Below are 12,587 nucleotides of genomic sequence, written 5' to 3' on the forward strand. Positions count from 1 at the left end.
TTGACAATTTGCATATTCCCCGAACACCAATCAACAATTTCATCTGCTTAAATTTACGTTACCTTCAAAGCTTCTCATTGACGTAAGAAGGATAAACAAGCCAAGCAAATTTTTTTTCCCTGAAAAATATTATACAAGCAATTGATACAACCTTCGACGTTGGAAAAGGAGAGGAATATATAAAAGATCAATTCTTCTATTGTTGGAAAGCTCTAGCAATTTATTTATTTATTTTTGATAAAATATATAAACTTGATATTATGGAGGATAAAAAATAAATTCAAACATACAAAATGCTAACAAAGAGCAGTGATACTTTTAAAGCCTAGAAGCAAATCAACTCCCACGTTGGCAGAGAACAAAAATTAATATATATATATATATATACACTTATATTGTTAATGTAAATGAAAAATGGATAAACCACTTCAATTAAAAGGGTTAATGTAAAATTTTCACACATGGAACAAAAAATAGTATAGTTAAATAAAAAAAAAAAATCGTTTCTCAGATTGAGCATAAAAATCAAGTAAAGCACTCAATGACAACTAATTAAAATATTCCTCAACCGAGTGACAAAACTTTATCTTAACTAATTAACTACATCTACACCTTCCATCCTCAAAAGTCAAAACCGCTCATCAACACGTAGCAAAAGCAAAATTCTTCAATTTTTTTTATTTTTTAAAAAAATCTCAAAACACATATACACGTCATTCTAGAATTTAAACATACACAGTAGTAGTACGAGAGAGAGAAGATAAAAAGAAAAAGAAAAAAAAAGAGAGCTCTCTTTCTCTTTTTGTCTTCTTGCATCAACTTTGATTTATGATTTTGTCTTCTTGCATCAACTTTGCTTTATGATCAAGTGATTAAAAAAACACCCCAAAACTTTACTTTTCCTTTATGTACATATATTTAACGTACACTCTGTATACACTTGAACTCACCAACCATAGCATTGCGAAAGATTACAAACCAATTTAGAAGATCAATAAATGGACCCTAGATCACCAGCCACCACCACGACCATACCCCTAAAATCCAATGACGAAAAGAATCTCACATATAAAGAATTCCAAGCAATAGACCGTGCAATCCAAAGAGAAGACTTCGCATTCCTACAAGAATATGTGAAGGCTACTTCAAATGGTGAACTCCGGTGGGTAAACCTCTCCAAGGACCCGCTGCTTAACGTAATGATAGCTTATGACAGCAAGGATGATATCTTGCTCAAACTGATCGACATGATGACGCCCAAGGCCTTGAAGGCGAAAAACAAGGTCGGTGACACGGCCTTACACGTCGCAGCGGCCATGGATAGAAAGGCTGTGGCCACTGCCCTCATCCTGAAAAATGACGATCTCATCCATTACAGAAACAAGAATTGGGAGACACCCCTCTTAAGGGCCGCTCGTTTTGGTAGTGCCGACACTTTCGACTGCCTCTTAAGTTACGGCAGCGACATCTTTGCCAGAAATGAAGACGGGTCCAGTGTTCTTCACTGTAACATATTAGGCAATAATCCAGGTATATATATATATTATATTGATTCATCTATTTAATTAACGTTGGTATGAATTAATAATGATTTTTTTTTTCTTCTTTTATTTGTAGACTTGGCCTTAAAAATAGCACAACAATATCCAAAGTTGATGCTGAGTAGGAATAGTAAGGCATTGACCCCTTTACAACTTCTGGTCACCATTCCAGAAATGTTTCAAAGTAGTTTGGTGATGGGGCATGCGGAATCATTAATTTATGCAAGTTAGCACACTCTATCTTATACCTCTCTTTTGATGTCTTTTTATGAGATTTATTACATTTAATGTGTTTTTGTTTTAATTGGGATTTAATATCAATTTTATCAATATTTATCAAAAATTCTTCCCATCATTTATTTTGTTGCAAATAACCCATCATTCTCCATCTATCATTTAAATTAATAAATGATGATGATGATATTCTTTATTTTTAGCAATTTATAAGTTATAATTTCAAATTATCTTTTAAAAATATATAAAAAATTATACTCAAACCATAATATATTATTAACAATTATAAACTAAGAAAATGTTACAAAATTTTAAAATATATATAGTTTTTTAATATTTATATTTTTTTTCTTTTGTCTTTCGACTCAACAATTCTCATTGTTATATATATATATATATTGGACATTTCAGTTATTCCATTAAATAGCCACAATGATTCAAAGAAACTTGGAAAAAAAAGAGATGAAGAGGCTCCTCACAAGTCCACAAGCTCCGAACATTCGAAATATTGGGTAAATTAATGAAGTTTTGATACTCATACATCTTTTTATATTTATTTTAAAATTTATTTCATATTTTAAAATATTTTAATTTTAATTTTTTTAATTTTTATTCTATTTGCATGAATAAATTATGAAGGTCGAGGATGATAAGGATAATGCAGAAGATGACAAATTTCTAAAAGAATCAAAGGCAAAGTCTAGCAAAAAATTCTTGAAGAACTGTCAACGCTATGTAACTGGGGGTGCCTTTCAAGTGCGCTTCTACATCATTTTAATTTTGAAAAAATGTGAGTTTTAACAAATATAATTGTACAAATGATAGTTAAATTCATATATGATATAGTATTACCTATTTAATTTTATTCTTTTATCAATAAAATATCTATCATGATTTTAGTTTATTTTAAATTTAATTTCTTTTAATATATATCATCTGTATTGCCAATGCAACAACTAATTGATTTACTTAATTATTGAACAGATGAATAGTTCTTATACAGTGTTTTTAATTAATAGTATATCTGTAGTATTTTTTATATTTTGATCATACACCTTTCATCCAACACGCAAAGTGACTTTCACTGCGCATGAAATTTTATTTTTTAAAAAATACTTAATTATGTACACAAGTGTTTTAAATGTCCATGATTAACTACTTTGAAATTGAACTATTTGAAATTGAGCAGTGTCCAAAAGGGTAGAGAAGCTTGAAGAACAAAAGACGAAGCACGCACAAACCATGAAGCTTATTGCATACCTTGCAAGAGATCCGGATTACTGGGATTTCATCCAGCATGGAATATTCAGGCAAGAAATTGATGACGATGATGATAGTGACGATGATGATGATATTGAGTACAGAACTTCAGATGCTCCATTTGATAGTTCAGATGAAAGAGCTACTATTAGTCCCCAAAATGAAAAGATTCCATCTTGTTGTTTAGAGATAAAGAATTTGATTTCAAAGCAAACGAATTTGATAAAAGAGCAAAATAATTTGTTTAAAGAATTCAAGAAGGAAAGCGAAAGTAAAAAGGAGCCTGAACCAACACGATGGCATGACTCACCTCTCATAGTTGGTGCCAAGATGGGGCTACATGATTATGTAGAACAAATTTTGAAGGTGCGTGTACATATATATATATATACCATCTCAGTACTTCTTTTGGTTTTCATAGTATTCATCTTATTTCATTTTTCATCACATTTCTAAATGAATTTATTTATTTATTTATTTATTTTGAATAATAGACGACAAGCGTCTTTTTTATATGAATATAAACAGTACCAAACAGTACTGGAACCCGGATGTACAGTATATATACAGTATAAAAATAGTATAAGAATCTCGGGTGAACAGTATATGAACAGTACGGTGAATAGTACTGTCGGGGGAGGGATTTGAACCCATGACCTCTCCCTTATACTTTGGTGTCATACCAAATGAATTTATTATTATTATTATTGTTATTATTATTAATCATCTATTTTCGTAAAAGCAATTTAATAATAAAAAAAGAAATTCTTCAAGGCATGCCCGCAATCAGTTGAGATCAAAGACATGGACGGAACTAATATCCTACAAGTTGCCATTAAACACCGTTATGTGAAGATTGTGAAGATTATAGCTGAGATGATAAATGGACCTAATCCGGTGTTACCAACTTGGTTGTTGTCGGACGTTGACATGAAGGACAACACTATCCTGCATTATGCTGCTGAAACAACCATCAAAGGCGAAGGATTGGCACTGCAGATGCGGCACGAGATCAAATGGTTTGAGGTTATAAGAGACATAGATTTACATATATATATATATATACTTCTTGTATATATATATATATATTCACATGATATATAGTATAAGATTTATGTTATTGTATGTACACAGATGGTGAAGAAGCTGCTCCCAAAGGATATGGAGTATAGCAGAAACATAAAAGAGAAGACGGCTCATGAGCTGTTCGACCAGAACCACGCCGAGATGGTGAAGAGCGGAAGGGATCAGCTGATGGAAATAGGGAAGACATGTTCAGGTCTCCTTGCAGCAGTGGTGTTCGCCACTAGCTTCAACATTCCCGGAGGCAAAGACTCAGACAATAACGCAAAAAACAACATGACTAATACTGAAGGAAACCATTTCAGTAACGAGTCAGTGGGTTTCAAGGTGTTCACTCAGGCGTATATGATTGGGTTGTCCTTGGCGACTTGTTCTCTTATTCTCTTCTTATCTTTCCTGACGTCTAACTATAGCCCTGAAGCATTCAGGAAATCACTTCCGACCAGGTGTATATTGGCAGGTGTGTCCTTCTTCTGTGCCTTGATGGCTCTTCTGGTGGCTTTCGTATGCAATGCATACCTTACTATTTATGGAGGGGGGAAACCTAAGGCTGAGGACTTGCTACCACTCATCCTTGAGCTCACTGGCTTCCCATTGTTGTGGGCCGTTGTTTGGTTTTTTGGTGGCTTTGGCTCTGGATTTTTGGATTTCATTTTAAAGAAGTTCCGCCGATGATAAGTGCTGTCATGCACACACGTACACACGTATTGACGTACACTTAACAGTACCATTGTTTGGTGTTAAGTTTGTGATGAGGGCTGCTTGGATTTGGCTTCTGATTTTCATTTTATTTTTATTTTTTTAATCACAGTCTTCTTTTCTTTTCTTTGGATTGTATGACTGAATTAAGATTGGATTTTATATCAACATATATTTGGGTTTTAATACCTCCTAATTTATTTATTTATTTTTTAATATATATATATATATATATATCTAATTTTTACAAAAGTATAATATCCAGTTTAGTCTCTCTATTATTTTAAAATTTCTCTTTAATTCCACTAGTATTTTTTGTCATCAGAAAGCCCCTCCATTTTCAAGTTTGAAAAAAAAAAAAATCCCTTCTACTAACGGCCTTTCGTTTGTGAGACTAACGTGTCATTTTTTATGATTAAAAAATTAATAAAATAGAGGAACTTTCTAAGGTTGAAAAATAACAGAGGAATTAAAGAGTCATTTGAAATAATAGAGGGGCTAAACTGGATATAATACCGTAATTTTTTAATTGTGAACAATGCCACATCATCGCAGAATGAGAATTTGACTGGTGTTAGGAGGTTTGAATTTTTTTTTTTTCTAAAAGGATAATAGAGGGACTTTCTAAGGGCGAAAAATAATTAGACGAACATGATGGCCAGGCCTGTGTTACTAGATGGTATTCTTCGCCAGCCCAGCTTCTATTCATTTTTCTTGTTTTTCTTCTTGTTGTCTTTTGTTTTGTATCTCATCTCTGGTGAGAGGATTTCTTCAATGTTCCTTTGTTTTCTTTCATATGATTTATCCACTTTATCCAAAAATAATAATAAGACAACTAAAGAATCATTTTTAAATAATAGAGGGACTAAATTTTATATTATTTTTTTACAAACATAATCAAGAAGATTAAAAGTGAATAACACTTGAAAAACTTAAAAAACCCGAAATCAAAGTAACCAAGAATTTCACAACGATAAGAAACTTAACCAAATTAAGGACCTCATTCTGTCTCAACAAGCACTAAAAATTAACTAACTTCAAACTTGGACTCAACAGTTTGATTTGGCATGCTAATTATTTTTAGTCTTTATAAGATAAATAAACAATTTGCATGCTTTAAAATAAAAGAAGAAACAATATGAAACTTACATAGGATTATATAATAACAAATTTAAATTACACAAAATTTTCACTAAATCGACTCAAAAGTTAGTTTTTTTTACTAATAACTCAAAAGTAAGTTGATAAATAATTTTGAGTAATGACTAGAATAAGTTTATTAATTTTATTTATCATAACTATGTACACAGTAAATGATTATTAATCACAAGATTCACAATTGCCAACTATTTTATCTTCTTATTTAAAAATAAATAAATACAAAATCACACACCTCAATTTAAATAAAAATAAAAAGTGAATATGTAAACATATGACATGGTAATGATTTTTGCATTAAACAAAACTTGTGCTGTGTCACTTGTAAGTTGTCTTGATAGAAATTTTTAGGGGAAAAAAACTAATTTTTCACTGGAAAGATAACGGCTAGATATCTCAATTATTTTGAATAAAAAGTAAAGATATCTTGATGTCACAATATTTAATTTGCTTCAAGAAGTTTATACTTTACTAGTAACTTGTCAAACAATCACTCTTAAATTTAAGGTGGATTTTCTTTATGTAACTCCCTCAGTGACAATTTTAATGAATAGCTAAGATTAACTAGATTTTAAATTTCTCATATCACACAAATATCAATATATTAACTCAAACAATAAAAATACAAAAACAGAAGAAGTAAGCTTGTTTAAATAGAATGTTATATTAAAAGCAATAACAGTGATAAAAAATTGAATAATATGTAAGCTTTATAAACAATTGTCGAAGGAATTCATACTGTTAGATTTTATATTTTGCTACTAGTGGGCCCTTATATGGGCTTTATATGAGCTTAGGGGTTTTACAGCCAAAAAGTCTCGAAAGACTTAGTGAGCTTAACCTCTATACCTATATATAAACCCATAACACTTTTTATTACACAAACCGATGTGGTACTATATTTCCAACACCTTCCCTCAAGTTCAACTCGATCGAACTTGCATGCGACTCAGTACACCGGAGGTCCGCTTTTACATGGACTTGACACTACTTGTGTCTCAAGGTCCTACACACGCACTGGAGGTCATACTACACATGGACTATGTATCGCATCGGTGGCTCCACTATATTGCTCTGATACCATGTTAGATTTTATATTTTACTACTAGTGGGCCCTTATATGGGCTTTATATGGGCTTAGGGGTTTTACACCAAAAAGTCTCAAGACTTAGTGACTTAACCTCTATACCTATATATTAACCCATAACACTTTTATTACACAACCGATGTGGTACTATATTTCCAACACATACATTAGGCTGAATGTTTTGTATGTCATTCCGCCACAATGAAATATGTTAGTGTGGGATATTTAAAAGATTTTGAGTTTAAATTATGCTATCCATAGTGGTGGCAGTGGTTGTTCTTAGTTTTGTTATTCTGTTATAAGCCTATTACTGCTGGTAATAGTTTTCTAATCTGGTTGTTACTGTTTTTTTCCTTACAGTTGTTGTCTATACTTATTTTCTTTTCTCAATAAAATTTGTAATTTATTCATTTTAATAAAAAAAGTGGTGGCAGTGGGTTTTTAATTATGGGACACAGAGTTATAACCATATTATGTGTCATTAGAGTGAGGTGCACAAGTTGAAGAAAGTTCAATTCCCGATCTGTAAACACACCTTGACAGTGCGTTTAGCATTTGATATATATATATATATATATATATATATTAGTGAAGTTAAATGAACCAATTAAACTTGAGAATCTAATCCAACCTAGCAATCCCTTAACACACAAGCAAACAAGCTTCGTAAAAAGAAAAGACATGGAAAACCACCATTCCAAGCAAAGAACGTGCATGGTGCGTCCTGAAGCTAGCTATAGCTGTTGATTCTCAATTCACACACATCAGCCTTTATGCCACTGTGCATATAGACGGCCTCTTCTTAAATTAAGTATATATAGATAGCAATGCATGGATGAAACTAGAGAATTAAGTTTGATTTATTATAATATTCCAACTTCATATTGTCAACATCCACACTTCTCGGAAGACTCACAATGGAAGAATACCGAAAGATAAAGAATGCAATCCGGAAAGGAGACCTGAATGACCTCTCAACATACATAGACAAACCAGTTAACTTCTCAGGAGATTATCTCCTCCATGTACTCACTGCATCCAAGAAGACCGACCTTGTAATCAAATTAGTTCACATGGTGAACGCTAAGCGCCTGCTGGAAGCAAGAAACCAGTTAAAGGACACCGCCCTACATGTGGCAGCGGCGACTGGGGACCTCCCTGCTGCCAGAGAGATGATCTTGAAAAACAAGGAGCTCCTCAGTATCACAAACAGTAAGCTAGAGATACCACTCCACAAAGCGGCTCTCTTTGGCAAGAAGCATGTATTTTGGGAGCTCGATCGTCTACCATGGCCGCCAATTTGTGAATGCTAGAAGGGAGGATGGCTCCAATGTTCTTCACTGTGCTATCATGGGCAATAATGCTGGTATGCATGTGGCTTCTTGCGGGTAAAAATTTTGGATGCTCATTGAACTTTGCCCAATTTCAAGTTTGCTCACCAAATTTCAATTTGTATCAGACTGCTCACTGAATTTTAATTTAGTTCCACCGGCAAGTCACTCGATCTTTTCTGGTGAATTTTTGATGACGTGGCCGCCGGAATTGCATGTCAGCAAAATGAAAATATTTTTTTAAGCCACGTTGTGAAGCCCACGTCAGCACTTTGGTTGACTGGGCTTAAGTTGCCAACTCACCCTCCATGTCATCCTCCCTTTCTTCTTCTACCCATCCACCCTCTTCTTAACCCGAGCCCTATCTCCCTACCCGAGGCCTAAATCACTCCGGATCCCCGGCAGTCCCAGAAGTGTGGATCCTTCACAGGGAAGGGGGATCGCTGCAGTCCACTATCCGACACGAGCCTCCGAGAAGCTAGGAAAGCTGGCAGCATTCTCCATTGGGAAGACATGAGCATTGAAGAAGAAGCACTGTTTATGCTGTTTTATTTATTTATTTTTTTTAGTTGTATTTGTTTTTGTTTTCAGACAATGTTGATGTTTCTTTCGAATGTAAATTTGTAAGAGATTAATGTATCATAAAAAAATCTAGTGAGGAAATGTCTGTTTCATTATGGGGTTAACTGTAAATTGGATGTTTGAAATTTCAAAGAGGTTAATTTTACATAAAAAAATATAGTAAATTTGCAATAAAATAAAGCTGCAGCTGCAAACTGGTATATATTTTGTTTTCCTTGCAGGTTTCCCAAACAAAATAAAGTTCACAAGATCTCATTGGATAAACATTAAAGTTCATTCTCATCCCCCCCGCAACCATGGTCAGTGGAAGAGGGACTCCGTTGAAATGACAAGGACGCCGATGGAACGAAATGCCCAGTGAAATCCTTCGGCCTAGCTTCTCGGAGGCTCGTGTCAAATAGTGGACTGCAGCGATCCCCTCTCCGGTGAAGTATCTGGAGTGATTTAGGGCTCGGGTTGTTGGGAATTAGGGCTCATGGATGGGTAGAAGAAGAAAGGGAAAGCCAAAGTGAGTTATCAACTTAAGCCCAGTCAGCCAAAGTACTGACGTGGGCTTCGCAACGTGGCTTAAAAAAATATTTTTATTTTACTGATATATAATTCCGGCGGCCACGTCATCAAAAATTCACCTGAAACAATCAAGTGACCTGCCAGTGGAACTAAATTAAAATTCAGTGAGCAGTCTGATACAAATTGAAATTCGGTGAGCAAACTTGAAATTGGGCAAAGTTCAGTGAGCACCCAAAATTTTTACCCGGCTTCTTGCGTCCAAAAGGAGAGAGAAATATTATTATTATTATTATTATTATTATTATTATTATTATTATTATTATTTTGTTTTTACTTTTTATTTTATTTCTGTGATTTAGAGCTTGCTTTGGAGATAGCACAACAGTTTTCAGATTTGATATTTGGAAGGAATTTCAGAGCAGTAACTCCTCTGCACCTGATTGCTACCATCCCACAAGCCTTCCGGAGTGCCACACAGTTGGGGTTTGTGGAATCACTTATCTACGCATGTTAGCATCCTTAATCGATCTTCTTTCTCTCTAGTTATACATCATACATAATTATCTTGTTTTTTGTTGAGGGAATTTGTGTTTTTTTAATTTTATTTTTTATTAGGTTTCCCATTAAATTATGAGAGTTCATCTAAGATTTATTCAAAGGGAATTACAGAAGGAGATGAAGAGAAGCAAAAGATGACAGTTCCCAATACAACCTTGGTAAAGTTCGGGTATTAGTTCATGATCAATTTAGTATTTGGTCAACTGTTCTGAATAGAGAATTAGTAATAGTAACTAATATATATATATATATCCTTTTGATGAACAAAACCAGAAGGATGGTGAACTATTGGACGACGAAACTACGTGCTGTATGATAAAAGCTCGCAAACTATTTCATAACATAATGGAATTTCCGGCAGGTAATTTTATCTTTATTTCTGTGTCATTTCATTTTTATGATTTGAACTAGCTCTAAAACTTTTCATCGCTACAATTGCAGTTAGGTGGCTGAGATTATTTCTCATAAAAATATTGAAGAAAAGTGAGTCTAAATCTGATTCTAGCTCTGTTCCATATATATATATATATATATTTTCATTTTCAAAGCATCTAACTTAATTGTCCTCAATTGTTTGGATATGGGACAGTGTTCACCATGGTTGAGGAGATTCAAGAACAAAAGAAAAACCATGCATGTGTCTTGAATCTAATTGCGTATCTTGCAAAAGATGACAAATATTGGGATTTCCTTGAAAAGGGGAAAAAACCTCAGGCTCAGGGTGATGAGAAGATTGAATCTATTGATGGTCATGAATTAATGGACTTTCCTCATGACTTAGCTACCCCAAAATCAGATTCAATTGTCCCATCAAATTCACAAGAAAAAAAGGAGGATGAAAACATCTCCAAAGAAAAAGAGCTGGTGCTTCTTTCCCCTGAGCTAGAGGGTTTAATTAGTAAATTGTCCACAACTCTAGAAAAGATAGAAAATCAAAAAGAGGATGAAACTAAGGAAGATCTTAAGCCAATTAGTCGTTGGAATGAATCACCTCTGACTCTTGGTGCAAAGATGGGCCTTCATGAATTTGTGGAGAAAATCTTGAAGGTATGTCCAGAGTCAGCAAAGTCCTTGGACACAGATGGGAGAAATGTCCTCCAAGTTGCAATACAACATGGCCAAGTCAAGATTGTGAATATCATTGAGACAATGGTCCGCGGAAGCAATCCATTGTTACCTTCTAGATTGTTATGGGACATCGATCCGAAAACAAAGAACAACATACTTCACTTTGCTGCAGAGGAGAAGAAAACTGTCCCTGGGGATCCTTGCGCCTTACAAATGCAGCTTGAACTTGGCTGGTTTGAGGTAATTTAATTTAACAATCAATATAAGTGCATTTTTCATCCTTAAATTGTAAATGTTTTGATTTGAATACAGAGAGTGAAGAAACTAATACCGAAAGATTTAGAGAATAGTAGAAATAACAATGAAAAAACTGCGCAAGAGCTGTTTACTGAAAACCATATGCAGATGGTGAAGAACGGTAAGGAGCAGCTGACAAAGATGGGGAAGACATGCTCAGTGCTTGTGGTGGCTGTCATGTTTGCCTCTAGCTTCTCCATTCCCGGCGATAAGGACTCCAACCACAACCCGGTGTTTATCCACAAAACAACCTTCAAAGTTTTCTCTCATGCATATTGGATTGGTTTGTCATGTGCCGCAACTGCGCTTGTTCTCTTCCTCTCATTGTTGACATCGAGTTACAGAGAGCAAGACTTCCGGCGATCTCTTCCGACCAAGTACTTCTTTGCCAACATATCCTTCTTCTTGGCTTTGGTGGCTCTTTTAGTTGCTTTCTCATGCAATATGTACCTTAGTATTTACGGTGGGGGGGCAAGCTCATACAAAGGACTTGGTGCCTTTCATCTGTGAGCTCACTATCTTTCCGGCTGTGTGTTGTTTGGTGTTGCTGCTTTGTGGATCCAGTTTAGGTTTGGATTTATTAGAAGACATGTTTTAGGTTGAGATGCAGGCGTGCATTGCTTTCTTGAGTATGTAGAAACTGTTGTTTGTCACTTAATTATGGGTATTGGTAAGTTTAATAATGATGTTTCCGTTTTGCTTTTGAGAATCTCTGAATAAAAAGAGTGCTTTCCAAGACCTGCGTTTGTTTGATGAATAGTATGATAAACTTATTAATCTTTAATATGTACATCCCTCATGTTTATTATGTTAGGAATTAATGCAAAAAGTCTGAGTCTATAAGGTAACATTTCTCAGTTTTCTGGTTCAGTCAAGAGTTGGTTTGTCCGTTTCCTAATTTTATGTGTTATTTTGTAGTCTTTATGAGTATCTACTTAGAGCCTTAGACTAGGGTTACTGGTGAGTTAAAATTATGAAAGTTCGGTGTTTCTTCTTGTATTAATGGAGTTCTTATATGAATGAATGGGTGTCAGTTCATCAGTTTTCCTGTATGCCTGTAACCTGTTTGTTGAAATTCCTAAGAGAGGGTTTTCTTGTTTTTCTTTGGTTTAAACATTTTCATCTTGAACGTAATAGAATGATCATATATATATATATATATATCGAGAGAGAGAGAGA

General features: G+C 34.2%; 2 protein-coding genes across 4 annotated transcripts; both read left to right on the top strand.

Annotated features, from left to right (window-relative positions):
* Nucleotides 1–969: 969 nt before the first annotated feature.
* LOC120258301 lies at nt 970–4,987 on the top strand. Of its 3 annotated transcripts, XM_039265663.1 has the most exons (7): nt 970–1,530; nt 1,618–1,767; nt 2,187–2,287; nt 2,415–2,565; nt 2,965–3,401; nt 3,810–4,061; nt 4,170–4,987. In XM_039265663.1, the coding sequence occupies exons 1-7, from the start codon at nt 999–1,001 to the stop codon at nt 4,791–4,793; spliced, it is 2,247 nt and encodes a 748-aa protein (XP_039121597.1). In that variant the 5' UTR covers nt 970–998; the 3' UTR covers nt 4,794–4,987. The 3 variants fall into 3 exon arrangements, with proteins under 3 accessions (XP_039121597.1, XP_039121599.1, XP_039121598.1); XM_039265665.1 differs by lacking the exon at nt 3,810–4,061; XM_039265664.1 differs by lacking the exon at nt 1,618–1,767.
* A 2,992-nt stretch (nt 4,988–7,979) lies between these two features.
* Nucleotides 7,980–12,144, top strand: LOC120258160. Its single transcript, XM_039265511.1, has 7 exons — nt 7,980–8,274; nt 9,845–9,994; nt 10,101–10,201; nt 10,317–10,404; nt 10,485–10,526; nt 10,633–11,351; nt 11,424–12,144. Exons 1-7 carry the CDS (start codon nt 7,980–7,982, stop codon nt 11,916–11,918), a joined length of 1,890 nt encoding a protein of 629 aa, XP_039121445.1. The 3' UTR covers nt 11,919–12,144.
* Nucleotides 12,145–12,587: the final 443 nt, after the last annotated feature.

Source organism: Dioscorea cayenensis, chromosome 4, assembly GCF_009730915.1.
Source record: "Dioscorea cayenensis subsp. rotundata cultivar TDr96_F1 chromosome 4, TDr96_F1_v2_PseudoChromosome.rev07_lg8_w22 25.fasta, whole genome shotgun sequence".
NCBI lineage: Eukaryota > Viridiplantae > Streptophyta > Magnoliopsida > Dioscoreales > Dioscoreaceae > Dioscorea > Dioscorea cayenensis.